The sequence below is a fragment of the Lichenostomus cassidix genome, chromosome 3 (genome assembly GCF_008360975.1).
Source record: "Lichenostomus cassidix isolate B80296 chromosome 3, HeHo_3.0, whole genome shotgun sequence".
NCBI lineage: Eukaryota > Metazoa > Chordata > Aves > Passeriformes > Meliphagidae > Lichenostomus > Lichenostomus cassidix.
Genome location: NC_139483.1, coordinates 53,393,238 through 53,420,716, shown reverse-complemented (window position 1 = coordinate 53,420,716; position 27,479 = coordinate 53,393,238). Strand labels below are relative to the sequence as shown.

The 27,479-nt window shown below is 38.4% G+C and overlaps 1 protein-coding gene across 3 annotated transcripts in view; it reads left to right on the top strand.

The window, feature by feature from the left end:
• Positions 1-2,183: 2,183 nt before the first annotated feature.
• The window catches only part of SCAF8 (SR-related CTD associated factor 8), a 153,118-nt gene continuing 127,822 nt past the window's right edge, over positions 2,184-27,479 (top strand). For all 3 annotated transcript variants that reach the window (XM_085055799.1, XM_085055798.1, XM_085055797.1), the window contains exons 1-3: positions 2,184-2,581; positions 23,407-23,490; positions 25,076-25,120. In XM_085055799.1, coding sequence (XP_084911925.1) covers positions 2,552-2,581; positions 23,407-23,490; positions 25,076-25,120 — 159 coding nt within the window. In that variant the 5' untranslated portion in view covers positions 2,184-2,551. The remainder of the gene's footprint in view (positions 2,582-23,406; positions 23,491-25,075; positions 25,121-27,479) is intronic.

Here is a 27,479-nt window from a genome sequence, read left to right as displayed (position 1 = left end):
GTATGTTTGCTTAATTAGCACATCTAAATATAATCAGAGATGTATTACAGTATTCTTTCTGTAGCATATTTCTCATTCTTGGATGACAGCCGGCTCCTTATGAAACCAGGGATGTACTGGCTGCTTTTCTCCTTTCTACTGCTGGAATTAAATTGGGCTGTTAAAAGGCTTTGCTATCTCAACATTTTAAGTGGCAAAAATGCTTGTTTAAATGTTTATTACAGACTTACAGAAAGCAGGTTGAATGTGGGGGGAGGGGAACCACTTAGTTTCAAATTCAAACTCTGCTTTTGAGGTCAAGGCTTTGTGCATGTGTCTCTAAGTATAAATCTTATTCCTACTTCTCTGGTTTCTCCTTTATTGGAATAACATTTATGCTTCTGGAAAAAAACATTCCTGGAAAGCAACTGAGTGGGAGTTTGCAATCATTTTGAAGCCAATTTCAAACTTTTTTTACAAAGTTTCTGCAAAGTGTGGTATTCCATCCATTTTACTTGAGAAGGCTAGGCTTGCTTCAATTTCACCTAAAAGGGAAGTTAGCAGATCCTGGAGGACTGATTGTTAGTGCAGAACTTCAGTAAGCTTTTCAGATGAGTACAAGGTAAATAGTTTCAGCACTTACTCTTATTGTACAATGAGTACCCTGTAAAGCCTTCACGATAATTTGAACAGAGTTGTCTCTTCATATTTCATTTATTTTTAATTCCCACAGGAAAAAACAACCAACCAAAAAAAAAAAAAAAACCACCAAAAAAAAACCATCCAAAAAAACTCCACCAAAAAACCAAAAACCCTGCCAAAAAAACCCCAAACATCTTTTTTTTTTTTTTTTTGTCTGAACAGACACAGTCCTCTCATCCTAAAACAGGGCATTTGTTCTTCTTTAACTGACCTTCTTGGTGGCCTGATACTGCAACAACGGTGGTTGCTAGAGCTGGGCTTTTTGCTTAAATAAGCCTGTTGGTGTTGGGACATAAGACAAGAGGAATGTCCTTTTGTAGAAGGATTTGGTAATCTCTCATGTTTCTGTAAGAATGGAGCCGTAGGATTCCAGGTCTCCCTCCAATGTTGGGCCTACCTTTATTTATGTTACCTTGTTTGCTGTCTAAAGCCCACTCCTGTTTGTCCCTGACTCAGGCCTGAAGTGTGATCTTCACTTGAAGAGCCTCTTCACCTTGAAGAGCCTTTGTGGCTCTGGTCTGAGGGGAACTTGGGAGAGCAGGAAGGCACAATCTATACAGAGCCTGACCTGGAGCTGTGACTGGAAAATAATGAAATGCAATTCAAATGGGAGCTGTCATATCTCTGCCGTGTCAGTAGAGTCGAAAGAACATAACCAAGCAAAAGATAAACCTAAGTTTTCATCTTCAGTGCTTCTGAGATCCTTGAGGCTCTCCCTGAGAAGGTGAATCATGTGGTGGCTTTGTGCTTGAGGGAACAAAAGTCTATGACCTGGAAGCAAGTCCTCCTGTGTGACAGAGCTGCTCCTGCCGGGATTCCTCAGCCGAGCAAAGGGTTAGTGCTGCAGGGAGAGGCAGGAGATCCGCCGATCTGCATGGGGAAGTGCACCCTGTCTGGAACTTAACCTGGGAATACCCTGGGCAAACAGAAATGCCTTAATGCCTGGCGCTGGATTTGGAGACTTTTTGCTGTCAAACTGTTGAGTTATAATATTCATGTAGTAAGTGCGCTGGGGCTTGTGATTGATTTGCATTACGATTGTGTGGGTTTCCTCCTTTCCTCTTGATAAATAATACTGATTGCTTGTGGGCTTATTTAATTATGGGGGTTTTTTTTTGTCCTCCTACGTCTCGCTGGCTCTTTTTCCCGTTGCTTTTTGTCAAGGCTGCATGCCGCTCCCGGTTTCTCCGGCGGGCCTCGCTGGAGGCTCAGCGGGCCGTGCGGGAGGAGGCGAGCAGTTCGGGAATCCGGAAACGGCGAAAACGGCGTCCCGAGAGCTCCAGGATTTGCCCCCGGTGACGAAACACAGCGGCGTCTAACACCTCGTTCCCGTAACCCTTTCCTCCCCGCAACCCTTTCCTTCCCGCCCGCTCCCGGAGGAGGAAGGAGGAGGAGCAGCAGGGCGAGCGGGGCGGTCTCGCCGCCATCCCGGCAGCGCCCGTGCGGCGGGCGGGGTGCGGGCGCTGCCCGGCAGGCGGCGCTGTAGCCGCCTGCGCCGCTCCCGGCGCTGCGCTGCGAGGAGCCCCCGCGTGTCCGCCATATTGGCGCCCGCGCCGCAGACGCCGCGCGTTGTTCCTCCATCTCCTGCCGGCGCGGCCGCCCGGAGCCCAGCGCGGGAGGGAGGGGAGGAGGGAGGGAAGGGAACGCCGGCGCCGTCGGGCGGGAAGCGGGGCGAGGAGGAGACGGAAACGAGCGGGGCCCGCGTCCCCCCGCGCCCGCCCCCTGCGCCACCCGCCATGGAGAGGAGGCCGGGCGGCCCCTGAGCGAGGAGCGCACGCACGCACGGACCGAGACTTGCCCCGGCCCGGCCCGGCCCGGCCCGGCCGCCATCAGCCGAGAGAAGCCGCCCGGCTCCCGCCTCCGCCGCGACATGGAGGCTGTGAAAGCCTTTAACAGCGAGGTGTGTAACCCCCTCCCGGCGGCCTCCCGTCCTCGGGGCCGGCGAGCGGGCGGGGCCCCAGGGCCCCGGCGCCTTCCCTGCCCTCTCCTGGTAGCGGACAGGGTGCGGGAATCGGAGGAGCTCCGGGGGGCCCAGGGGTGCGGGAGCGCTCCCGCAGGCCCGCCGGGGCTCCCCCCCGCGTCGGGCGGGAAAGGGCCGTTGTCGCCGTCTCTGGGAAGCGGGAGGGTGGAGAGGGTAATGGAGACGTCCCCCTCCCCCCCAGCTCCTTCCGCCGTGAGGCTGGGGGCGGCTGAAGGGGAAGAATAGATCTGGCGGCGGGCTGGGGGAAGAGGAGGACGCGGGAGGACGCCGAGGAAGAGGAGGAGAAAGAGGTCTCTTTCCTGCGCCTGGCCTGCCGTGGGGCGGGTGATGCCCGGCCAACTTCACGCAGCGGCCGAGGAGGCTGCGCTGGGCGGCAGGGGGGGTTCCAGGGACTGTGCCCTTCCCCGCCTTCCCTCGTCTCCTCTGCCACCCTCTTCCTCCCCGCTGATTACATGTGTATCCGAGCCCCGCCAGCGCGCCCTTTAACACCTCGCGGAGCTAAGCTTTAAATCTAGGGAAGGGAATACAAAGGCATTGGAGGTTCGTCTTAGTGTTTGAGAGTAATTATATTCTCAGTGGTCAGAATGGAAGCAGACATTCCCTAGATGCTGCACAGAGCTCAGATCCTGCACTGAAGCACTGTGCAGCGAGCGGGCTACGGCACCCAAGAGCACGTACATACATAGAGGCTGAGGTGTTCATACGGCACCTGGCTTCTCTTTTGTGCTGAGAGTTTATTTTATTGCAAGATGGTTCTTGTGGCAGCTCATCTTTGTTGCTCTCATTGTGAGAGTTTGTGTCGTTTATATTTTGAAGTTAATGTACGAGCAAGAAAAACAAATATAAATATTTTTCTTACGAAGTCTCACGTCTTACAAAGTAGGTTTTAACTTATATTGACCTTCGAAAGTATCAGCTCTGGTTACAATGTATACTTCTACAGCCTACTCCCATGCTGAAGCCCCGAGTTGCCCTCTCGCTAGCCCTAGTGGCGATGTAGCACGGTTTTAATGGTTTTAAGTAATACGCTTTCTTTTGACCTGTGGGTGGAACAGTGTGGCAACCATATTGTTGTTTCTACAAGTGCAGTAAGATAGGTTTTTAAATTGAGCAGGTACTCTCCAGTTACTCAGGAGCAGTTGTGCAGCCCTAACTGGTGTGCAGTTCTAGGTGTCGCACTTTATGCAGTTTGAATTCTTAAACAGAAGAAAGCACAATGTGGCCACTAGAAGAAAAATAAACACTATAAACTTTTATTCCTCTTTTATTATTTGATTGGCATATATGCTCTGTTGTTGTGTGGGGGAAAGGAAGAATCTGATCACAAGAACAGAAGAATGTAAGTCGTTCAGAACATTTTCCATCTATGTACCTATCAATAGGATCAGAACTCTTCCCCGTCATGTTGAAAAACAGCTGACTGACTTGCTGAGCACTTGGGTATAAGTACTGTAAAAATAAGTATGAGACTTGAGGTGGCAGTTGTGCTGAAGAGGAGAGCTTTAGAATATGCTTTAAATTTTCTGAATGCCTGAAAAACAGTAGACAGTAGGTTGTTTTAGAAAAGAAAATGCAGAAGGTCCAACAGTGTCATTTTGACCAGCTTATCTGCTATGGTATAAATAGACAGCATCTATAACTTAACCTGTGTCTGTATTTGAATGCTGGGCTACAATGATAGGACAGTTTTAAAGATACTGTGACTAAACAAACCACTGATCCTGGAAGTAAATGGTACAAGACTTGCTACAGTTAGGGAATCCCAAGTGTCATTGCTAGCCACTCTAACACCTCTGTACCCAGTGCAGAACTTGACTTTAATTTAACTTTCTGTCATTATCCCTGGTTGAACTTACCTATACACATTTTGCAATTTAGAATTGTGAAATGATTACTAAATATGTAAATTAGCTAAAGTGTGTGAGTTTATACATTGCTGTTCCTAAATGGTTTTGATAAATTTACAAAATATTTGCCCTTCACTTGTAAAATCCTTTTCTTTCTTTTTGTTACATTTTAAGGTCATGTTAAGCCTCCAGAATTGATGTCTGGATTCTGTTTTTGACTTTTTTGGCTTAAAATAGATGTAAATTAAACTTAGCAGCAGACACAACAGACTAAATAGTATAAAAACTTTTACCATACTTTCTCTTATGCAGTTTGCATTCGGTTAATAATTTTACAGCAGTTTATGTAACTTCCTGGTGAAAACCAGATGGCACTTTAGAAAGAACAGTCCAATACATTTAAACACTTAAGTCTGCAGGTTGGGTACTTCTGGGGTTGATTTTTTTGTTTGATTGTTTTTTTTAAAAGAAGGAGTTGCATTTGGATTCTGCAGAGAAGCTAAAATAAAGGCAGCTGCCTATCCAGGGAGTATAGCTTACTCCAAAATTGTGTGTGAGCTGAACAATATCTTGTATCGTAACTATTTTGTGTGGTAGTCAGGATTGAAGTGCTTCAAATAGGCTTGTCATTAATTTGATTAGATAGAAGAATTCCAATTTTATTTGAACAGTAACTACTGGAAATAATGGCTATTGCAGAAAGCTGTTCAATGTCTGGTGATGATACATGGTGCTGTCCATGCTGTACCTAATTGTATATATAAAATTAGCCCTAACATTTCAAGTCTTGGTAAAGGTAAATTTAAAGCTGAGAAATAATCAAGCTCCTAAATAAAACATGCTCTGTATTGTTTTCATGTAATGGTTGACATTTTCCTGTTTGATTAAAACTGCTTGGCAACTGAAAATTGGAATAATATGCAACTGACTTAGTATAGTGTTGAGCTAATTGACAATGTTTTATACCTCAGAGTTTATCATTTGCTACAGTTGGTATCATGAAGGCTTTCCACTGCAGAGTCATTTTCCTCCAGGCCTCAGTTCAGGCCCTGTGTTTTTTTGGAAAAGCACAAAATCAGATTCAAGAACAGGCCTTGACAGAAGAAAATGACTCAAGTGTTTCAAATTCTCTCTATGTTCTATAAAATGTATTTTGTTAAAGAGTAATTGAAATGGATTAGAGGCAAGCATGTGTATCCTCACAGTTCCAATGCTCAGATGACAAAGATTTAATTGCAGATGTATATAATTAAAATTCAGTATTTGTTATATAGTCAGCTCAGTGTTGAAGTCCTGCCATCATCATCAACTCTCGCTGGCCATTGCCACATTGCTTTCAGGTACTGTACTTGAAGTTGGTTTTGGGTGGTGTGCTCCACAGAGCTTTCTTGCAATACTTGTCCTTTTTGCAGTGGCAAGCCAAATTATTTTTCACTTTATAATGTAAAGGTTGTGTTCAGACAAGTGTGGAAAAATGGATGCTTTAATTCTGAAACACATTTAATTTTAAAATTGATTTCTATGTTAGTATGTTGAATAAATGTAAATAGTTTTACAGCCACATAAATAGTCATAGGACTGTAATTTATTTTAGGGGAAACAGAGATTGCAAATTCATTTCTAAGTACAACACAAACTGGATACTTGAAGTTATACTTCATTTAGCCATATTAACTGCATCTGTAAGAATTGAATAATAGGAATCTTGAAAAGGCAGAGCAAGTTCAACTTAGATGTTTATTTCTTTAAAAACTGCAATAGTAAGTCACTGATTTAGTTCCATTAAATGTAGAATTTCTAATAATTTTAAGTTTATCAATGTCTTTATTCAAAGGCACACATCTGTTCATGTAGGAGTTTCATTAAGTCTTGCTGTCCATGGTGTTTACTGATATTTTTGATTTTGCATTCTCTTTAAAAACAAAGCAAAAATATCTCCTGCATAAGCTATGCATGCTTTGGTCAAATCATTGAATATTGTTTTCATTTTGCTTTTCTGAGACGGGTACTTGCATCTTTGCTTTACAGCCATTTAGAACGTTAGTAATGGTAAAACCTCCTCAGGACAGTTTGATAGCTTATCTAGATTTGGAATTTACATTGTTGAATCCATGCACAATGGTTGTTAGCATCCAGTACTACAAATTTCAGCTGTATTTGTATTTGTCAGGCACTGCAGTATATTAGCATATTGGAGAGGCAACAGAGAAAAGGATATTAGTTTATTTTAAAAGAGGTAAAATAGAATAAGGCAAAGCTGGTCACTTGAAACTCAGGAACAAGAAAGTCATGTGTCTTCTGATTCCTTTCAGAAATGCCTTGTTCACTTGAGCATGTCTTGTATGAAAAGCTCAGTTCCTCTTGTCTGTACAGTTGGGTGCTGATCCTTTCATAAACAAGGGAATTGAATAGAAAACTGTGTCATTAAGGAGACTTGGAATATGCTACGTCTTAAAGTGTTTCAGGATGGGGATGTACATAAAGTGCTGTAAAGGTTAAGGTGGTGGTTACAGTTTGTTTAAAGAGTGATGTGGGTTCCTGTGCCTTTTCTCTTGTAACTAAATATCTTCTAGGGTGTGAGAGTCGTAATTAAAACTTCTGCAGCATTACTATGTTGGTGTTCAGCTTTTATGGACAATGAAAATGGTTGTCCTTGCCGAGTTCATCATAAAGTAGACTGAACTGTTGGTGTGCATAATGGTTTTGGGAGTCAAGATGATACATAAAGTGACCATTGCTACTTTTGGGGTCACTTGTTATGGTGAAATGAATTAGTGGTAGGGACACTGATCATTTACTGGTAATGCTATTGTCTCTATACTCCAGTTGTACTTTTTTTTTATGCTGGCCACCTTTATCGTGACGTTTCTTTAGAAAGTATGTTTTAAGGGTCAGTGGGGAACAGTTCAGTGGTCTACAATTTCAGAAATGTGACCCTTGGAAATGACCCACATTTCAAGTACTGAGCATTGGAATATGGGTGCATAAAAGTACAGAAGGCTAAACCAAATATTCTATTTTAGACTACTTTATTTAAATGGCATATTATAAGTCAATGAGGAGGGTTTTTCATGAAAGAATGCCAGTTGATGCTAAAAAAAGCTAAGTGGTATGCCTCAAAGATGCTAAAGAGAGATTGATGCTGAATAGCTGGGGAAAGTGGGGGGAAAAGGGATGTTTTTTAAAATGAGCAGCCAGGGCTTTGATTAGTGCAAGTAGGTACTAGCAGTTACATTAAGGAACAGTGAAAAGACATGTAAGCTACTCCTTGTCAAGATATTTTTCTTGGATTCTGCTGCATGTTTCATGTTGGCCGAAGCACCTGAAACATCTGCAGAGTTTTTTCCTAGCTAGTTGTGACAATGAGAAAATCTGTATCTATTTTCTCTGCTCTGTCATTGTGTTTTTCTAGCCATAAAAAAGAGTACGACCTTCTTTCATATCCTCTGCTGTTTGAAGGCCTCTGCAGCTGTGATAAGTTTAAAGCTTTCTTCTTTTTTGTTTATCTGATACCCCATTTATGGTCTGATACTTGTAAATTTTATTGTAGCAAATTGGGATGTAAGTTTCTGGTTTGTCTCTTGCCAGAAGAAAAAGTTAACTCACTGATAGGTGCATCTGCTTATGAACATTCATACATCTAAAAGTTGGTTCTGTTTTTCATTCTTAACCTCTAGGGTGGATGCGAAAAATGTCTCCCTTTTTATTTTGCTGTATAATCCTGTAGTGTTTCTCAGAGGAAAAGCAGTGAGTATTTATGTGAATTCCCTTAAGATGCAACAAAATATGTAAGAATTTGCTAGTTTCCTGTTGCTGTCAGGAACATTAAGGAGCAGTATCAGTGAAATATAAGTATTTTACTTAGTTGTTTCCCAGCAAGAGTTGAACTTTGCTGGCTCTCAACTTTTTTTTTTTTTTTTTTTAAGAGTGTAGGGAAAGAAAGTCCTGTTCTCTTCAAAATACAGTAAATATTAAATTGATGTTCACCTGGCTAAATGTCTCCATGTGTGTTGAATAAATATGTGAAGTTTTGATATCACACTTTCTAAGACTGGTCTGACCTTAGATTTTCACCAGCCACAGAATCCTGGCTTCTGGCTTTGTAAAGACATGATCATGCAAGTGTGTGTTCAAGGCCCAAAATGTTAGGGTTTGGTTTTATTTTGGTGCATATCTTGCTCAAGAACCTCATTTCCTTAGTGAAATAGTGTATGACAGACATTGATTAATTTTCAGTCTTAGATACTTAGACTTTAAATTTGTTCATAAACTATAGTCTAGATTAGATCCTTGTGAGCCTGGAGGGGTTGCAGATCTCCAGGTTCTGTAGACACTCTGAAGTTGAAACTGGGTAGTTACAAGTATCAATCCTACTTGCTACTCATTTAGAGAGGAGTGAGCCATTTTGCCATTTAAAACAAATGCCCTTGTGAACTCTTACAACTTCAGATGCTTTGATTGTCACCTGCTTACCAAGATTGTTCCTGGGGCTACAATCTTTGACAGAGTACTTGAAATTATCTTAACAAGTATTATTTGAGTTTGTCACTATTTGAATCGTGCCCCATCCTTGGAAGTGTTCCAGGCCAAGGTGGATGTGACTTAGAGCAACCTGGTCTAGTGGAAGGTGTCCCTGCCCAAAGCAAGGAGGTTGGAACTAGATGATATCTAAATTCCCTTCCAAACCAAACCGTTCTATGACTAACAGTCTGTTTTCCTGTGGCAATTGTAGAAGTGGAGTCTGGTAATGCAGATAGCTTTCTTACAGGAAAAAAAGCATTCAGAACAAAAGTCTTTGATAAAGCAGGTCTTAAAATACTTTAAGGTACTTAAATTAGTCTCATATGGATGTTTTTTCACTTAGGAGAAGATCTTCTGGTTTTTTGTCTATAAAACTGGTTCATCATTTTACCTTTGGATAGCCACCAAAAAATTCATCCCAAGTGGCTCCTTCAGCCTTGACTAGAGCCCACATTCATGGCCTCAGCAACCACTGGTGTAACTCCATCGTGAGGCCTGGGACAGTGGTGCATAACTGGCTGTTCAGATGTGCATCCAGAGTTCAGTGAGTTTGGCTCACTTTTTTCAACTAAAAAAGTTCAAAACAACATTAGTCCTTGTTTCTGTTTTGGAACTTTTCATAAGTTTCATGTGTGTTTCTCTTCTTCCATTTCTTTACTTCTTGGGAGCTACTTTCCTGCAGTATTTCTCCAAGAACACTGACAACAGCAGTAGTCAGGTAGGTAATTTTATTTATCTTATTCAGGAGCTGCTTCTAAACTTCAGGCTACATGTTCTTCAAGGCAAAAACACAATGCCCAGCTACTGCTGTACTAGTACTCATTTTACCTGTTCTTGCCATATGTACTGATCAAAAGGAGACATTTTTATAAATAGAATTTTAAATGAATTGTTAACATTTGGAGGAAGTAAGAAGAAATGAGTGCATTGTCACTGTGACCGTCTGTCTGTGTGATTTATCCCTACCAGAAATGCATATTTCTTGTAATAACCTGCAGTTTCTGCTGTTAGGCTTTTGGCAAGTGAGCTGTCATTTGTACAAAAGGGACTACTGTGGATATACAACAACTCACCATTTTCTTTCCACTTCTTTTTGCAAGAGTTTGCCTACATAACTTAGCTGGCTTTACTGGGTACAGTTTTTGATTGCATGAGGTTGTCCTTTTCTCCTGTCTTTGGTTACATGAGTGGGTGGCTGATGCTTTGGCATTCAGAAATACAATGCAAGTGTTTAATTTACTAAACTACATGTGTGGAAGGTGAGGCTTGGCACCTTTGTTAATGTGTTTGCTGTAGATGGTTTTGAGGGTTGGCAGAGAGTGTTCTGGTTCCCATTTATAATGAAGGCACAAAAGGTGTGCCTCAAAGAGGAGTGGCAGAGCTGAGATCCAGGAGGCAGTAGTAGCAAGGAATGGTGGTTTGCGTGTATGGTGGCCAAGCAGTAAAACAGCAGAGTAACAGCACGTGAGAGGTTGAAACCACCCATTTTGGTAGCCTTGAGCTTGTTTATTGTAAGATAGTGTCAATAACATTAGTTTTGAAAGACTGAAGTAAATAGTGCTTTATAAAAAAATTGTAACAGCTAAACAGGATGCACTGCCTTAATGCAATGAAGTGAATAGCTGTCTTACATACTTGGATTGGAATTTATTATTAAAATAGCATGCATTTTTGGGAAAGGTAATTTAGAAGATCCATCATCTTGTGTGGCTCAGTCTAGGGTTCAGTGTTTCCAAATAATTGGTTTAGAGTTGAGTGGTAAGGTTTTCCTTTTAATTTTTCTTTGTTCTCTGTTTTCTGTATTAGTTACTTTCAAAAACTTAAGTAGAATTAATTATGTGTATTCTTTGCTTTCCACCCCTGTTATTCTATAGTTTGCTTATTCTCTGAAGTGCAAAATACTGTAAATTGCTCTCACTGTAGAACTGTTGGTTTAAAAATGTTGGCCTTGTAGCAGGACTTTATGGAGCTCTCAGTGCATAATTTAGAAATCAGTATGATAAAAATGCAATTCTAATATTTTGCTGCTGATATGATTGCAGTTGTAAAAAGAGAAGTAATCATGCTTGTAAATGCTTTTGGCTTTTTCAGAGGGTAAATCCAAAGATCTTAGAATATATTGACCAGATTGTTGGAAGCCAGTGAAAAGACTTGATCAGATCACATCAAAGTCTTTCAGAATACTGAATCTCCTGTGCATATTAACAAAGAAAAAGCTGGTTCACATGAAAAGAATAGCTTCAGATAACATGTTGGTCTTCATAACTTGGTTACCAGATATGCACCTGTAACCACTTGCTTCTTAATTTTCACAAGAGTGAAGTGGAGCACTTAAGCACTTAACAGGAAATAAGGAACATTTATATGACAAATATATTGGTTGGAGAAATCCAATCCAGTACAAACTGTGATTATTTTATATTATTTTTATTTTAAATCATTGTTTCATTATGTATGCAAGGGTTTTAAACTATCCAAGGAGATATTTTGAAATCAACACAAGACAGTTTTTGTCATGAGCCCTTAAAAACAGTTGGCAGAGAAAATATGAGTCTGATTTTCAAAATGTTTAAGATATGTTCCTCTATTTCATACCTCGGAGTTGTAAAGGTGTGATTGTAGTTAGACTTCTCTAAGGCTCTGTGTTGCCACACTTTAACAAACTAGTACGTTGCAACAAGGGCAGACAGAGGGTGCTTCTCCAGTGTGGGCAGCCCCAAGCTCACATGTGGAAATCTGTGAAGACTGATGTGACAGAAGCTGATCCATTTTCCTCTTGGTGGTATAGAATTAGCAATATAATAATGATAAAATGTTAAAGATGGAAATAAGCCATATGGCAGAAAATATGAGAAAATTGCATGAATTTTCCGTGTTTTTTCCTTGTTTTCTTTTTTTCTATCTTGTGTGATACTCTTTATCTGGATCTTTTGGTCATTCTGTCCTTTCTGTTACTGGAAATTCAGGCATTGGTGAAGTGCTCACTCTTACCTACCAATTTCATTTGGTCCATTTAGGTCATTCTAAGCTTTCTGTTCCCATGCAGTAAACACCCCAAGTTACTCTGAAAAGGGGAAATGTATTCTATGACTTATGGCTATGAGCAAGTGAAGTTACGTTCTAGAGACTATCTGAAGTAAGCATCTGTTTTGCAATTGTGTGGAGCTCAGACAACTGGAGGTAGTTTCTTTAAATTCCAGTTTTATATTCGTACTTGTACAAAGCAGACTGTACCAGGAGAACTTAGAGTCTCTCTTTGAAAGTAGTAATGATGAGGCGTTAAAGAAAATTTTGAATGGGCTGGTGGCTCAAATATGTGAAAACTAAAATGGATCTGTGTCGTTCCATCTCAAATTGTTTGGTTTCGGTAAATTTGAAAGTCATAATTACGTTTCCTTAAAACAAAATAAGTAGGAGAAGCACTGCACAAATGCAGTGGTAGTAACACCTGACTTCGTGTGCTGGTATCTGATGGGCTGGAGGGAATTCTGTATCACCTTTGCATCTTACTTCATGAGCTGCTTGTACAGTAGTTGGCATGAATATTTAAATGTCCTGTTTAAACATAAGCAGAGGAGTATAGTACAATTTATGTGTAGGGAGGGACTGAGTTTTTTATGTGAGTGTCCTTGGTTGCTTTTAGGTTTTCTTTAAGAAACGTGGACTTAGATATCAAGAAAATTGACTATTATTTTGTATTTGTTAAAATCATGTGTCGTTCACTTTGCTTGTGAAAATAGTTGTATTAAGGTAGTTTCTGTTGTGTTGCACCCCTCTCATTCTGTACTTTTTTAATGTTGGATTTTGACAATTCATCTTGGTTGATAAGTGGAAGAAAGAATTTTTTTTTTCCTCTAAACTGAAATACCTTATGCTGAAAGGAGCATCTGTCATTCTGGTCATCCTGGGTGCACATCTGTGGTATATATTTTAACACTTATGTGCAACACAGAGTAACAAAGTGCTGACAAGGTTTAAATAGCAGTTCTCACGGGTATGTCCTACTCGGCATCAAGTTAAAATCCTACTCACTGAGAGATGAGGGCATGCAATTTGAGTAACTTTTCCAAGAAATTAAATTTCAGGAGAGTGTGTAAAATGTAACCTAGTAGAAATTTTTTGATAAGTGTTCTTTTCTTTAAAGCAAAAAATGACAATACTCTTCTTCTTCTTTACAGTGTGGTGATATTAATATTTGGTAAGCAATTCAGTGACTATTTCTGTATATACAATAGGATTTAATTTCTTTTAATGCTATTGAAATATGAAAGAAATTAACCTAATTTATGAAGATAGTATATATTAGGCTTGACTTCTAAATATTTATTTTGTTTTTTTTGCATTGAAATTGCAGATACTTGTCAGTATATGTGATGTCTGGTTAGTGTCATGTCATTTTTTGATGTCTTTTTAGTATTGTGTCCTGGCAGCAGCCAGAGAAAACCTTTAAAATATTTCTGTAGGGAGATTTGTAACTGATATCCCTCACACTGGTCATAATCTCATACTTAAGAAATGGGCTAAATCCTGGAGTATCAGTATCAAAATGTTTGTTCCCTTAGCTGCTGTATCAGTGTTACAGAGATTTGTCTGTGTGAATATGTTTCTTTATATCACATGATACTGGAGTTATTCACAGCCTTTCAAGCCTTTTAGTGGCAAAATTATGAGAAAAAATTATTTCCTTGCTGCTTTTCTTGTTTCTGTAAGATGTGGCAGGAGTATGAAAAGAAAAGGCTAAATTATTTATTAATCTTTTTAAAATTTAATAAAATTAGTACTTTTGTCTATTTTTTATTCAAAATTTTGGTACAGGAGCAGCTGTCTGGCTCTTTTGAATAAGAGCACTGAAAGATGTTACAATTAAGTGCTGGGCTTTGTAGGAAGTGCAGTGTGCCATTGCCTTCCATGGATATATGTAGTAACTTGCTCTGTGAGCCACTGCCCATCCTCAGGGATGTAACTTCATGTCTGGTCTTCACTTCAGAAGCTTTAGGCTCTAGCTTAGCATCATGTAGTACTGCCTTGTAAACTACAGCTATTTGCAATAGATAATTTTGCTTTTTACAGGTATTTACAGTAAATTTCACTTTAAGTACTTCTTTAATTATGGTAGTACTTCTTTAATAATGATAAAAATATTGTTTGCATTACTGAATGATGAAAATCTGAAATATGCTGATAAATTCCCTGACTTTCGGTAAGCCTTCTCTTGAAGACCACTTTTCTTAACAGAACGAAAAAAAAAAATACAGAGCAGAAATTCACTGCTTTATGTATAGCATCAACCTGATCTTTTGCATTTTCTCCCAGTCCCAACATATAATTCATGTAGCTCATTTGATCTTCGAGCAAGCCTGTATTTTTTTCCTCTAAGTTTGGAAATAGGAGTTGGTTTATTTAAAATTATATTAGGGGAGTATTAACAATGCTGTTAACCTTTATGTACACTGGAATATTGCCTTATATGTAGTGTCTTAGCTCTCACCATCATTACTTTTTTACAAATCGTTATATTGGTTTGTCAGCTAGAGGAAAATACAGAATTGTGGATATAATTGGCTTTAATGGCTAGTCTTGTCCTGATACATAGATGTACATTTCTGTAGGAAATCTGTGTAGCTTGTTGCACTTGAAACCTCTTAATTGTGAAGGAGGAAAATGCACATTTCCCATTGACCAACAAATGTATACAAAACCCCTGTGAGCACTATTTCCCATCTATTTCCAGATAATATTGATTGGCTGCAATGGTGGGCATGGTATGGAAAAAGTGCTTGTTTTCAGGTATGATACTAAATACTGAGTCTTGATGCTTTTTGGAGTTTTTTACCCAATATAAGCACACCCAAGATAACTGGATTGAAAGTGATGAGAAGGAAGTAGAGGAATTTGATTTTGTTTAAAACATTATTTTGGTGAATATGACAAAACGAAGAAGAATTGGTGCGACTTTTATGTAAGAAAATAATTTGTCATGTATATGTGAGAGTTCTTTGAGAAAATTAGAAAGCATGTGGGTAGGGAAGAATCAGGTGGTGTTGCTTGGGTTTCCAAAAAGTAATTGAGAAGATCCATTCCCAGAAGTTTAAAAGGAAGTTGAATTGCTATGGAGAGTGCATCCTTACGCTGAGGTGTGACTGCTAAAAGGGGTGACAGGTGAAACTTTCATATATAGAAATAAATTGTCTTTTTTCATTATGGAGTCTTATGATGCAAAAAGTTTGTTGATGGTATTAAGTTATGCAGGATGTTGATACTGAAGGGATTGCAAAAGGACATTGCTGTACTGGTAGATGGCAGCCTGCAGTTTCATAAAGTTAAATGTTGTAGTGTAGGTTGGGTATGGAGTATGAAAAAGGCAACTCTGGCTTTATGTACACAGTGATGGGCACTGAAATTAAATAATTCAATTCATAAGATCTTACAGCTGAAATGGAAATGGCTGTTTAAAGATCAGCAATAGTCATAATAGCAATTAAGAGTCCTGGAAATAATTAAGAAAGAAATAGAGACTCACTATTGCCTGGTGGAGTTTTACAAGAATAAAGCAAGACTTGGTGAGGCTTTCGATGCGGAGGATAAATAAAAGAGGGACTGTATATGCAATTTCGGGATATTTTGGAGGATCTGGGAAAGGAACATGGAATATTTGATATCTCTGTGGTGAGATATCAATCCAGGGAATGGGCAGGAGTCAGGATCAATGAGCATACCTGAGCCTTTGTGTTTCAGGTCCTCCACTGGGAATTTTCCAGCTTACATTCCTGTTAAGCAGTGGACTTGGTTAACAATATATGTTCCTACTCCAGTGACAATAAATCATGCTACTGACTGTTTCTGTGACACAGGGCTGAGCTGGAAGAGTGAAGTACAGTTGAATTAGAGATAGTTTTTGAGGCATGATTTCAGGGTGGACTGATTAGCTCTTATACAGCTACTGAAGAGACATGGGGAGGAATTACTCAGAGAACTGGAGATGGGATGCAGGTTTGACCCTCTGCGTCTCTCTGCTACATTTATGTACAGCTGAGTTAAGTCCAAACATACAGCAACATTATTTTTACTATTCTGACTAACAAAACAGGTTTAGAGATAGTCTTGGAATCCACTCTTAACAGTATTACTTTGATCATCTTTATAAGACTTGCAATGCTATCTGTGTAATAAGCTGTTACGCGCTTTACATGGACATTTGGCTGGCATCTGATTCTTACTTTGCAAGAGCATGACCTTGGGAATTGCTTTCATTGAGACAGATTAGGATTTGTAGTCAGTGTACCTTTGTGGACTCATTTTGTGCCTGAAATGCCGTTCAGATTCACGTCTTCCCTGTAAGGCTTTCTTGTGATTTATATTCAGCATTTAATTAAACATGCATGCTTCTATCAAAGGTTTATTAATTGACCCACACCTAATTATCAAAATGCCAGTGCGTGTAGAACATGGTTGGATGGAATCATACCAGGAAACCAGTGAAACTTCCCCACACACAGATTCACTGTAAATTTTATCTGATTTTTCTTTAGCTATAAATGGGTTGAGAAGATTAATGTTCATTTGTATTTTGTTGTTTCCTGTATTGTTGGAAATGTTTTTGGAGCTGAGCATCTTCAATCATCTAGAATGCTTGAGGCAGGCAGTTGCAGTCTTGTCCACAGCTTTCTAGAATAAACTGATCATTAAATGTTCATTGACGTTGAAATCAAGTGTAACTGCTGAGTGTGCTGACTTGAAAAAAACTAGCATTTTTTACAGTAAACTTGAAAGTATTCTCTTTACTTTGACTATACTTTTTCTCTCAGAGAAAAATAAAATTATTCCCAAAAGGTCATAATCTGTTAATACTAACTTAATTGTTTAACACTTTTTCAAAACCTGAGCTAACAGTTTGAAAATGGTTTACCTTACCGGTACATTCAGACTCTTTGTGACTTGTCACTGATTGTGTAACTCTTGCCTCATTGTCCACCCCTCCCTGTAGAATTTTAGTCTTTGTTCCTTCCTTATCCTTGTGTGATAATGCCATCTACATTTAGAGGGGGAATGTCTTACCTTTAGTTTTCTGAGTAATGTGCCATAGTCCAAGAATGGACAGTACAAAACAAAGTTTTGTATAAAATTCTAATTAATTATTTGCAGGGTGTGGGGGTGTTTTTTTTGGTGGTTTTTTTTTTTTTTGTTTGGTTGGTTGGTTTGTTTTGTTGGGTTTTTTTAGTCAGGGTTTAACCTTTCAGTTTATTCCAAGTCACTCAGTCTTACTGAAGCAGCATTCTCCCAGATATTTTGTGTTGTGGTGACTGCTTTGTAGAGTCTTTATGACAAAATGACTCTTGAATGAATACATAGATCACTGGAGCAGTGCTCTTTTCCAGGCAAATATCGGAGACCGTTTCTTCCCCCTAGATAGTAGGATAGATGGGAGATAAATCTTAGTTTTATTTAGATTGGCATATTATTTTTTTCTGGTGCAAAGTCAGTTACTAAATGAATAGGAAAAATAGATTGATCCATTCGCTTGTAAATTTGTATTGGTATTTAAATTAGGTATTGTTATGTGTGTACATCATCAACAGGTGATAGATGTGCAGTGTTTGGAGAGAAATTCTTAGTCTACATTTTAAAAAGAGACTCCCCAGACTATGGTGCTTTCCACAGCAGTGCTTCAGATTTCAACAGCAAATGTCTTTACTTACTGGATTTTCACATAAAAAATGGTGCAAGCACTTTCACTTTGCAAATCCTTACAACAGGGAGCTTAGGAAGATAACTAGAAAAAAACATGTTTTGTCGGTGGTCAAATATCTTTCAGTAGTAATCAGACATTTAAAGGTACTGATCAGTTTTTGTCTTTTGAGCAAATGTTTCATACGAGTTCATGTTTATCCAGTAAAGTAGGTAAATGGCTAGTAAATGTCAGATTTTTTTCATAGTGCACAGGATCATATGGTAGCTGAGCTCTAAAGCATGTTTTTTTGAAATTTACGTAAGGGTTTCTGTCTCCTCCCTGTCTCTGTTCTTCCAGCTTGTAAATGTGAACCAGCCTGCTTCAAAACCTCTGAAACTTCAGGTTTTATTTGGCACTTGAAGATTACAGTGTTTCACTTTCAACCTCTGAAATTAACTGTATTTCTACTGTGAAAAAAATGCAGCTGCCTGATATGACAAAGCTCAAATTTCATTTGAGTAAGATCTTTTAAATGGAGAGCTACATTTTATACTAACATACTGTAGTATGTTAGATAGCTGACTGTAATTTATACAGTTATTTAAAAGAGTGGATGTGTTACATTATGGTGTGGAAGCACAAACTTAGCAAGTTTATGGTAACTGTTCAGGAGTGGATCAGTTCCTTCTGAGGCATGCTGGAGCTGCCCTTCCAAGCTAAGGATAACCATACTGGGCAGTCTGGAGCCCTATCCACCAGCCTGACTCTTGCTCGCTCCCTGCTCTTCTGATGTGGTGTGCTCCTTGGCAGTTGATCATCCTTGCCAGTTGATCTTCACTACTGAGGTCTTACTGACATATGCCATCCCCTTAGTAATCCTGTTCTCTGGCTGAAGAACCTTTGTTCTTTACTTAAAAGTTTCTCCACAGTTTTAGTTATCCCTGATGGTTTCATGCCAGTCTTGGAGATTATAAGGTTGAGAGTGCCCTGGAGGTTAGTACCACCCCCTAAATAATATGGGTCTAAATGTCCATCTACTGCATTTATTACTGAGATTTTTCTGGTTTATTCTTGAGTTGATGTCTTCAATGAGTTTCTCGTATATCAGCAGATCTCTCTGCTGAATGGCAATAACCACCTGAAAAGCCAATGTTCACTACTTCATGTGTACTTGTCCTTTATTTGTCTGCCTATTTATTACTAAGTAGTGTCACCAATATTCCTCTTCAGCTTTTGACAGTCTGACTTTGTCCTAACCAGAAGATAAGTGACAGCACAGAGAGGAATAGGTTCTATTGGGATTTCCCTTTACCATGCACCAAATGATCATTTATTCAAATTGTTTGCTGACTGTATTTAAGGAGTAATTGTTTGGGTTCTTTGTCATGTAAGGGCCTGTTTAGGACAGCTTAATTTCTTCGGAGCCTTTTGTGAGAGATCTTTGATAAATGTGTTTTGGTAGTCCAGGTGGTCTTATATCAGTGATTCCTTGCTGTGCTCGTGGAGTTTTTCACAGAAGAACAAGATGCTGAGATGTGGCTTTCCTTTACAGCAGCTGCATGGAATTATCTGTGTCTGCTAATAGTTTTATTTCGAGTAATTTATGTGACTTTTTTCTGGTACCTAACTGATTCATTGTTTCCTAATTCTCCCCTTGAACCCTTGTCAGAAATTTGTGTTGCTTTTCCTGTCTTTCAGAGCTATAAGATTGAGACTGTTTAAATGTGAGCTCATGAATCACAGCTACCAAGACTTTCCTTCTTGAGTTCTCTTCTAATACTTCGTTATTTTTCACATTGTGAGCTTGCTATTTACCTTCTTGTAAACACACTTCAGGAGGATTCTGGTGTGGGATCAGTTTTTCCTGAGTGTGTAGATCTAAAAAAAAAAAGAGGTTATTTTTCTGTAGGGCTTTATCTCCTATGAGTCCTTCTCTAAGTGCTGATTGTCCTGGAGAAGCACTTCAATAGATTTGCTATTCCTTCTCTCTTCTGAAAAGCACTGATTTTCATGCCTTCTTCTGTTTGTTTCTCAAACTTAATTGCACTATCTTTTGCATGTACATTACCAGCCAGAGTTTATGGTCACTCCCACTCTTCCCCATCCCTTTTGAATATTACTACTGATTTTCTCAAGTGCATCAATTTATTTCAGAGAGCTTCCTTGACGTTACTATTTAGACATGTTGCTCTTTTTTTTTTTTCCTGGTTTATTTCAAGACTTCTTTTATGTGAGGGCAAGCAGTAACCTTCTGCAAATAAGCATGAGTATCTTACAAAACTAAAATCAGGAAGTAATGAGAGCAAACTGGTTTAGCTAAACATCTGTATGAAAGGGCATACAGGAAAAATTGAGCTAGGATAAAGGCACAAATTTTGAAAATAATACATGTATCTTTAACTCCTTATTCATCAAATTTCAAGTGTCTTAAAAAAGTAATCTTTGCTGGATGAAAAACAGAAGTTTTCATTATTAGAGAGGCACCCAAGTCTTGCTTCTCTAGGCAGCCTAGCAGTAGGGAAAATAAGTTTAATGGATGGACTGTTTGATAGATAAGGAGCTGGCTGGATGTCAACATCCAGAGTTGTAGTTAATGGCTACAGTGTCCAAATGGAGACCAATATGATGTCCCTCAGGGGTCCACACTGGGATCAATACTATTTAATATCTTTTTTGATGACATAGACAGTGGGATTGAATGTAGCCTCAGCATTGAGGTGCAGTTGATACACTTGAGGGAAAGAAAGGCAACTAGAGGGAGCCTGACAGGCCTGAGGAAAGAGCCCAAGCGACTTCATCTTGAACAAAGCCGAGTGCATGATCCTTCTGCTCCAGCGTCAGGGCAATCACCAGTTTTTCCTAGTGAATAAACTTTACAAAATGAAATGTTTATAGTAAATTAAAAACTTCTTGGAGACAATTAAGGAAAAATAATTTAGAAGAGTGATTTCTTTTCTTGTCTTCTTCCAGGTACTAAATTTTGGATCTGTGCGGTTTTTTTAAATGGCTGTTAAAATCTGTAACAGGTGTATCTATTGTCCAAAAAGCCTCTTTCTAAAGTACTGGGTTTTACTCTTTTTATTGATTTCTTTCCACCACCACCTTCCCCCTTGAATTATCAGTGCTTAATGCTAAATTTGCCTCTTTGCTGCCTGGAATAAAGTTATGGGATGTTAGCAGCAGCCCATGCTATCCTGTTGGCTTTTGGCATGTTCCTAGTAAGTGGTGCTAAGATACCTGACTGCACACAGCTAATGTCTCAGATCAGTTGTGTGCAACTCTTGCATGTTTCCCAGCACTGTGTAGTGGCTTTCATGATACTTTGAACTGCCCCATTAGGACCTGGATTATTTCAAAGCTGATGGCCTGGTTAGGTGAGGTCCCTGTGAATATCTATGTGAGTCAGTGGTTCTGCCTCTTTACAGCTGTGTGTGTTGTAGGCAAAGGAGCTCCTGCGACAATCTCTGCTGGGACTGTTTTTAGATTGGCAAGCTGGCTTCTTGAATCCAGGCTGGTTGCGCATTTGCTCACATACCTGTAAATTGCTTTTACTAATTAGTGTTTCAGGCTCAAGAATGCTGACCAGGAATACCCAAACTCACTCTGCTAAGAAACAGTATGTAAGCAAAAATTTTCTGGTGCTGTAGTGTTTCTAGAAGTAGTTTAGCTGTAGTTGCACGTGTCCCAGCCAAACAGTAGCTGGGATGAGTGATTACAATTTTGTAATTACCTGTGAGTAACTGGAAGCTGAACAGTGAGCTATAAAACAGAGAAGAAACTGATTGGAGTCTCTTGGGTTTTTGCCTCTTTTCTCCATTTCCCCCGTGGTGGTGAAGAGCATTCATATATCTACATTTTAGAAATGTATTGCTTTTTTGTTGTATGAGCAGCACATAAATAATTCAGAATATTTCGCAACACCAATTAGCATTAGCATTAGTGAGAAGTGGTAACAGTTGTTTTAAAAGTGGATGTCTAGCTGTGAGCTGGTTATAATTTCACAGTTTTAATGGAAATCCTTCAAGCTGAGAAGACAGACACTTCTGCTTGGACAAACCAATTTTTTTTTCACTTTGTGTTTTGACAGCTATAGGAGGTTTTGGGTAAAACTGGTTTTGACAGGAAAGGATAGAAGAAAAGCATCTCATGTTTGCATGGAGAGCAAATCCTTGTCTCTTGGAAACTGAAGTATGATGAAAGAATACCTACTTGTTATTTTCAGAGTAATAAATTATTATAAGCACCTTGGAGAGTATGACTTATATTTAAGATTGTCTAATTCTTTCCACTGTGTGATCCTATTTATTCTTACAGTTTGCTTTATTAAATATAAACAATTCTGAACTATGTTTTCTGAGCTAGCAGTTTGCCACTAATTGAGCAAATATTAGGAAGTTAAAGATATTTAAATGTCTGTATGGGTATTAATCTGGTTCAATATATTGCATTTCTCAGGCTGTGTAGGAGAGGAGAGGGGTTTTTGGCTTTGTTTCTGTTTCAATTACTGTTTTATGGAAGAACTCCAATTCTTCCTGTCTCTAGGAAGGGAATAAAAATTTGTTTATGGATGGTCATTCCTATTATCAGAACTCTATTTTTGCACAAACATGCTGCTAAACGTGTGTTGTAAACAAAAATAAAATGTAAGTCAAGAATGTCCTTAAATCTGGATTGGCCTTTTGTGTCTGGTGTTTCTATGTCTGAAAGTAGCAAGTACCAGCAAGTCCCTTTTCTTATAACACTTAGAGCTGAAGGAGAAAAGAGCAGCATTTTGTTCAAAATCATATATTGTGGATAATTGGAGATTTTCACAGCAAGTAAATAACCTTAGAAGGAGGTGTTTCTAATTACCACCCATCAGTCATAGCTGTGAATGTAGTTAGTGTAAAGTTTCCCTGTGTGGCAAATTTCTGATGAATACCTGTCATGCTGGATTGCTTCTACTGGGAGATGTATGTGCTAGTCAAATGAATAGAGTTAATACTGCATCCAGGGAGAACATTGTTGCAAAACTTCATTACCTGTGTGCTGTGATTGTTTTGCTGGTTAGGTATTAGTGAAGTTAAGAGGCTGTGTTTGAAATTGAGAACACAGCTGGATTTTTGCTTAAGCATTTGTAATACGTCTGACATACTACTTTCCTGAGTTAATGCAGTGAATGAATGAAGTCTATACTTTTTTCAGTCTGTTGTGACAAAATTGCTGCATGCTCATGCTCACTGATTTTGTTGTTGTTGTTTGTTTGTTTAATGGAAAATGAAAAGACTTGATTCATCAGGCATATGATGATGAATATACTCAGTTAAGGTTTTGTTATGCTTCCATAAAGGTATTCAAATATATTAATATCTTTGCCCTGGAAAACTTAAAAAGAGCTACTATATTTGCATGTTGTAATGCAAATATAGTAACTCTTTTATTTTGTAACTTCACCTGAAGTGCCTCCAGTATTTAGTGCTAGTAAAGGTAGTTGTGTATATAGGGACCATTGCAAAGAAAAATCTACTCTCCTTTAAGCATTTTTTATCTTACATTATATGTTATTGAGCTTTTTTAGTTTTTTTCTGAAATGGGAATGTCTTTTCTAGCTTAATACATAAAATCCAGTGAACATAAAAATGGTATTTTCTTGTGGAAAAATAATATATTCTGCTTACAGCTGCACATTTTATTTCTGATGACTTTTTTTTTTTTCTTTTTTTTGGCAGTTGTACTCGCTAAATGATTATAAGCCACCCATTTCTAAAGCTAAAATGACACAGATCACCAAGGCAGCAATCAAGGCTATAAAGGTAAGAAATCAGTTAACATCTTTTGACCTCTTTTACATGTCTCATACATGTCAAAATAATTTTGTGGAATAGTTTAAAGAATTTGCGTCAGAACTTTCCACCTCCCTTGTTGCATGTACAATTTCCAAGTTATATCAAATGGGATAGTGAGGGAATTTTTGGGAATGCAGCAGAAGGCTTAATTTGTTGTGTGACTTTCATTTGCTAGTTGTCATATGTGAGAAAGAATTATACCAATTTGACTCTTATATCAGATCTGAAAGACAGGGCTTTTTCCCTCAGTTTAAATAGGAAACACTGACATGCCTGTTAACAGATGAATGAATAGAAAATTACAGTTCACCCTTCTCCCCTCTCTCCCTTCCTCCCTCCCCAAAATTTATGCATGCCTTTGGATCAATACAACTCCTTATTTTTTTTCTGAATTCCTAGCATACCTTTTCATGGATATTGTTCATAGATTTCTGTTTTTTGTTGCTTGGATACAAATTGTTTTTTAGTTCTAGTCTTATGCACTCATTAAAGATTATTCCTGCCACAAAGTAAAACTAATTGCCAAACAACAATGGTGCAGCAGCAAGTAACTGAAAAATGGTGAAGGAAAGAACTATGCCACTAGTGTTAAGCATTAAAACAAATGGAAACTCAGTGAAAGCTGGAAAGGTAGAAAAGAGGACAGACCAAATTTATGCCCTTCCTATCTACATTCCTTTGGTGACAATGCAGATATGTTTTCAGATAATGAAATCCATGTTGATGTTTTGTGTAATTGGGAAAGAGCAATTTGATGACTGAAGAGTGAAATTCAATGGCTTTCTTAGATATGTCTCTAAGTTAAAGCCTGTGTGTTGCAGTATAATGAAAATGCTGAAAACTTGTATTGAACTTAAACAAGTAGTAAAACATAATAGATGGTTCTAATAATTAAGCAATTAAATGATACAAAAATATTTTATCATGTACTCAACTTAGAAATCCTGCTTCTACTCTTATAATTTAAATAACGTTTAATTGTGTTGAGTGGTTATCTCAATTACTGACATGATTTAGAGCCATTGTGATTATATGTGAGATTTAAAACAACTCCATGAAAGACAGGCCAACTTTAAAGAAAAGATATTCGGTAGATGTTATGAGGTCCTCCTGTACTCCTATTTTTACTTTATTAAAATGAACATTTGGAAAATCAGTGAAATGCGGGGAAGTTACATGTTTAGTAACATTAGGTGAACATCTTCAGTTGTGTACAGTGGAATAACCATATGTTTTGGTAGACCAATTATATTATTCTCCTAGTTCTCACTAAATAAGCATGCTATTCAAAAAATCCAGTGTACAAAACCTTCAAGAAAAAGGTTTCAGTGCTCAGAACACAGTATCAGTGTTCTTGAAACACTGATATTAGCTCTTTTATATGCTATTAAGTGTTTTAAGGAAGATTGCATGTTCAGCTGTAGGTATTGGATTGCTGTTTAATAATCCAAAGTTTCTGCTTCTGGTTTTGCTATCAATATAGCAACATACTTGAACAAGTGTATACATCTTCAGATTTTCTCCTCTATTGAAATACTGTTTTATTTTTCAGTTCTACAAGCATGTTGTACAGAGTGTTGAGAAATTCATTCAAAAGGTAAGTCAGTCAAGTGGGGTTCTAGGTACACATATGACTTAATATTTTTAGCACATATTAGTTTATTTCCATTTTTAGTCACATTCAGTTTCTGCTAGTAATCAACAGCAGATGATAACCCATGCTGCAGAATGACAGATACTTTGTTCTCATTTTGTTCTTTGATCTGAATCACTGTGGATACTGTTTTAAGACTACTTCTGTATATATTTATTTAATGGTAAAAGAATGTCAGTGAACAGCTAACAGCAAAACAATTGACAGTTGTTTGGCTAGTGTCAGTTGCTTTTGCTTTTATGCCAGGTTTTCTATTGATTTTAAAGCTGAAGGAAAGATGACCTTCAGCCTCATCTTTTTTGTAGCAGGAGATGTAGTGTTTCAGTCAGTGTTTCTTGCAAATAAATTAAAAATTATTTATATGGCTCGACTACAATTACTTTTTGGGAAGGTGGTAGTATTAATTTAAAGATGCTGAATAGCAAAGAAATTTATAGCACTTTCATTTCTTGCAACAATTAATTATTCTTGGGTAAAAGTGCATTTTGCTTCCAGTTGGAAATGCATGGATTCAAATTTGTGAGTCTTCCCTGCTTATCTGTGTTTGTACCTGATTGTTCAGTTGGTCATTTTGGTACTGAATTTCTTCTCTTTGTAAATAGCAGTAAATTATGATCAAATTGCATTTTAGTTTTGACAAACAAGCTAGAGAAGTTAGGCTGTTAATGTTGCAATGTTGGATGCAATTTTTCGTCTGTTATCCTTTTTACAAAACTGTCTAGGTTGCTCTGTGTTAGTAACCTGTCTTCCTCATTAACTTTTTTCCGTGGTGCCCGGTGTACTCTGCAGTGCCTTTTGTCAGTGGCTGGACAGTGTAAACAGGTTTCAGCTTCAGCCTGGTGTTTTTATCTGTCTTGGAACTATTTATGAGTGAATTATTTAGGTACTAGTACTTCAGTCCTATGTGAGAAAGTGTCATATATATGTTTCAAGGTGGTAGTAAAGACTAGTAGTATACTTAACCAACACTACTAATTTTTTTGTCAAGTAGTTGTCTTTTGGGGCCTTGACTCTGACTTCTTCCATCTCTGAGAAAGGGATCACTATCCTCTGATCCCTGTTCAATGCTACAGGTGAGCACAAGTGTAGGAGAGCAGGTATACATCTTATCCATCTCTGCCAAGTAGTACTTTGCAGTTTCACATCCTGAAATTAGTTCAGAATTGTGTGAGTTCCAAACACTGCTTTTAGTTGCAGTGGATGTGATTGGCAGTTCAGTATTCATAGGCACAGGAGAAGTTTTACCCTCTGAATGAAAGAACGGCAGTTTGTCAGGAATGGAACTGGTTGTTTGTCGCTGTTGAGCAGCTAGCAGAGTAATGAATGCATCGGTTCTCGGTGGCAAGAAGGAATGACCTTTATTATTTTGATTTCATCACATTTATAGAGTTCTCAAAAGTCACCCAGATTGGTCAGTCAGAAGCCTTCCCCCAGGCCTGATTGGCCAGGCCTGCACTGTCCAAGTTCTGGGACACTGTTCCAAAACATCCAAACTTTATCTTTATTTACAAAAACACAAGAAAACTTCCCATGGGAAAAACTGTGCTAGCCACAGTTGTTCATGACCCTTCCACAAGCTATTAAAACTACTGAGTTATCTTTACACATTTGCCTTCAGTGTCCAATACTACTTGATGAGGAAGTTCTGCACTGTTCATTGCTGGTTAGAGAAGGCAAATGTATGTTCATATTGATAACCTTTTTAATGATCATTCTGGATTAGGTGAGTCCCTTTGGTGGTCTTGATGATGGGTTTTTAATTATATCATGAACAATTTAGTGAAACATGCAACTTATTAATAACATTAAATAATAACTTTTCACTGTAGTAGAATGAGAGATAAGCAGATGAAAGCAATGTATTTGATATTAAAGGACTTAAATTATATATTTGGAGAATAATTGTTCTGAAAGCAGTAACTTCAAGTTAAAGATGACTGAATCTTCTATTAAAATCTGCTGTAGACCTCACCAGAGTGATGTCAGTGCCATCTCAATTAGTTTGGTCTTCATCCTTTACAGGTCTTTCTTAATTTCATGAGGTTATTGAAACTTCAGATGAAATAATTGCCCATGACATTCTTAATTTTGTGACACTTAACTCACTGGTTGATTGTTATTTTGGTTGACTGTTTTATTCTCTGGCAAAAGATGACTTCAGGGGTCAAATGATCACATTTCATGTATGTGAGGTTATTCCATTGGAGAGCCAGACTTAATTTCTTTGAGTAATCAAATTATTGATTACTCACTCAGAAAATAAATAAATATTTGTGTATAAAAGGTGTCCCATCTGAGATTA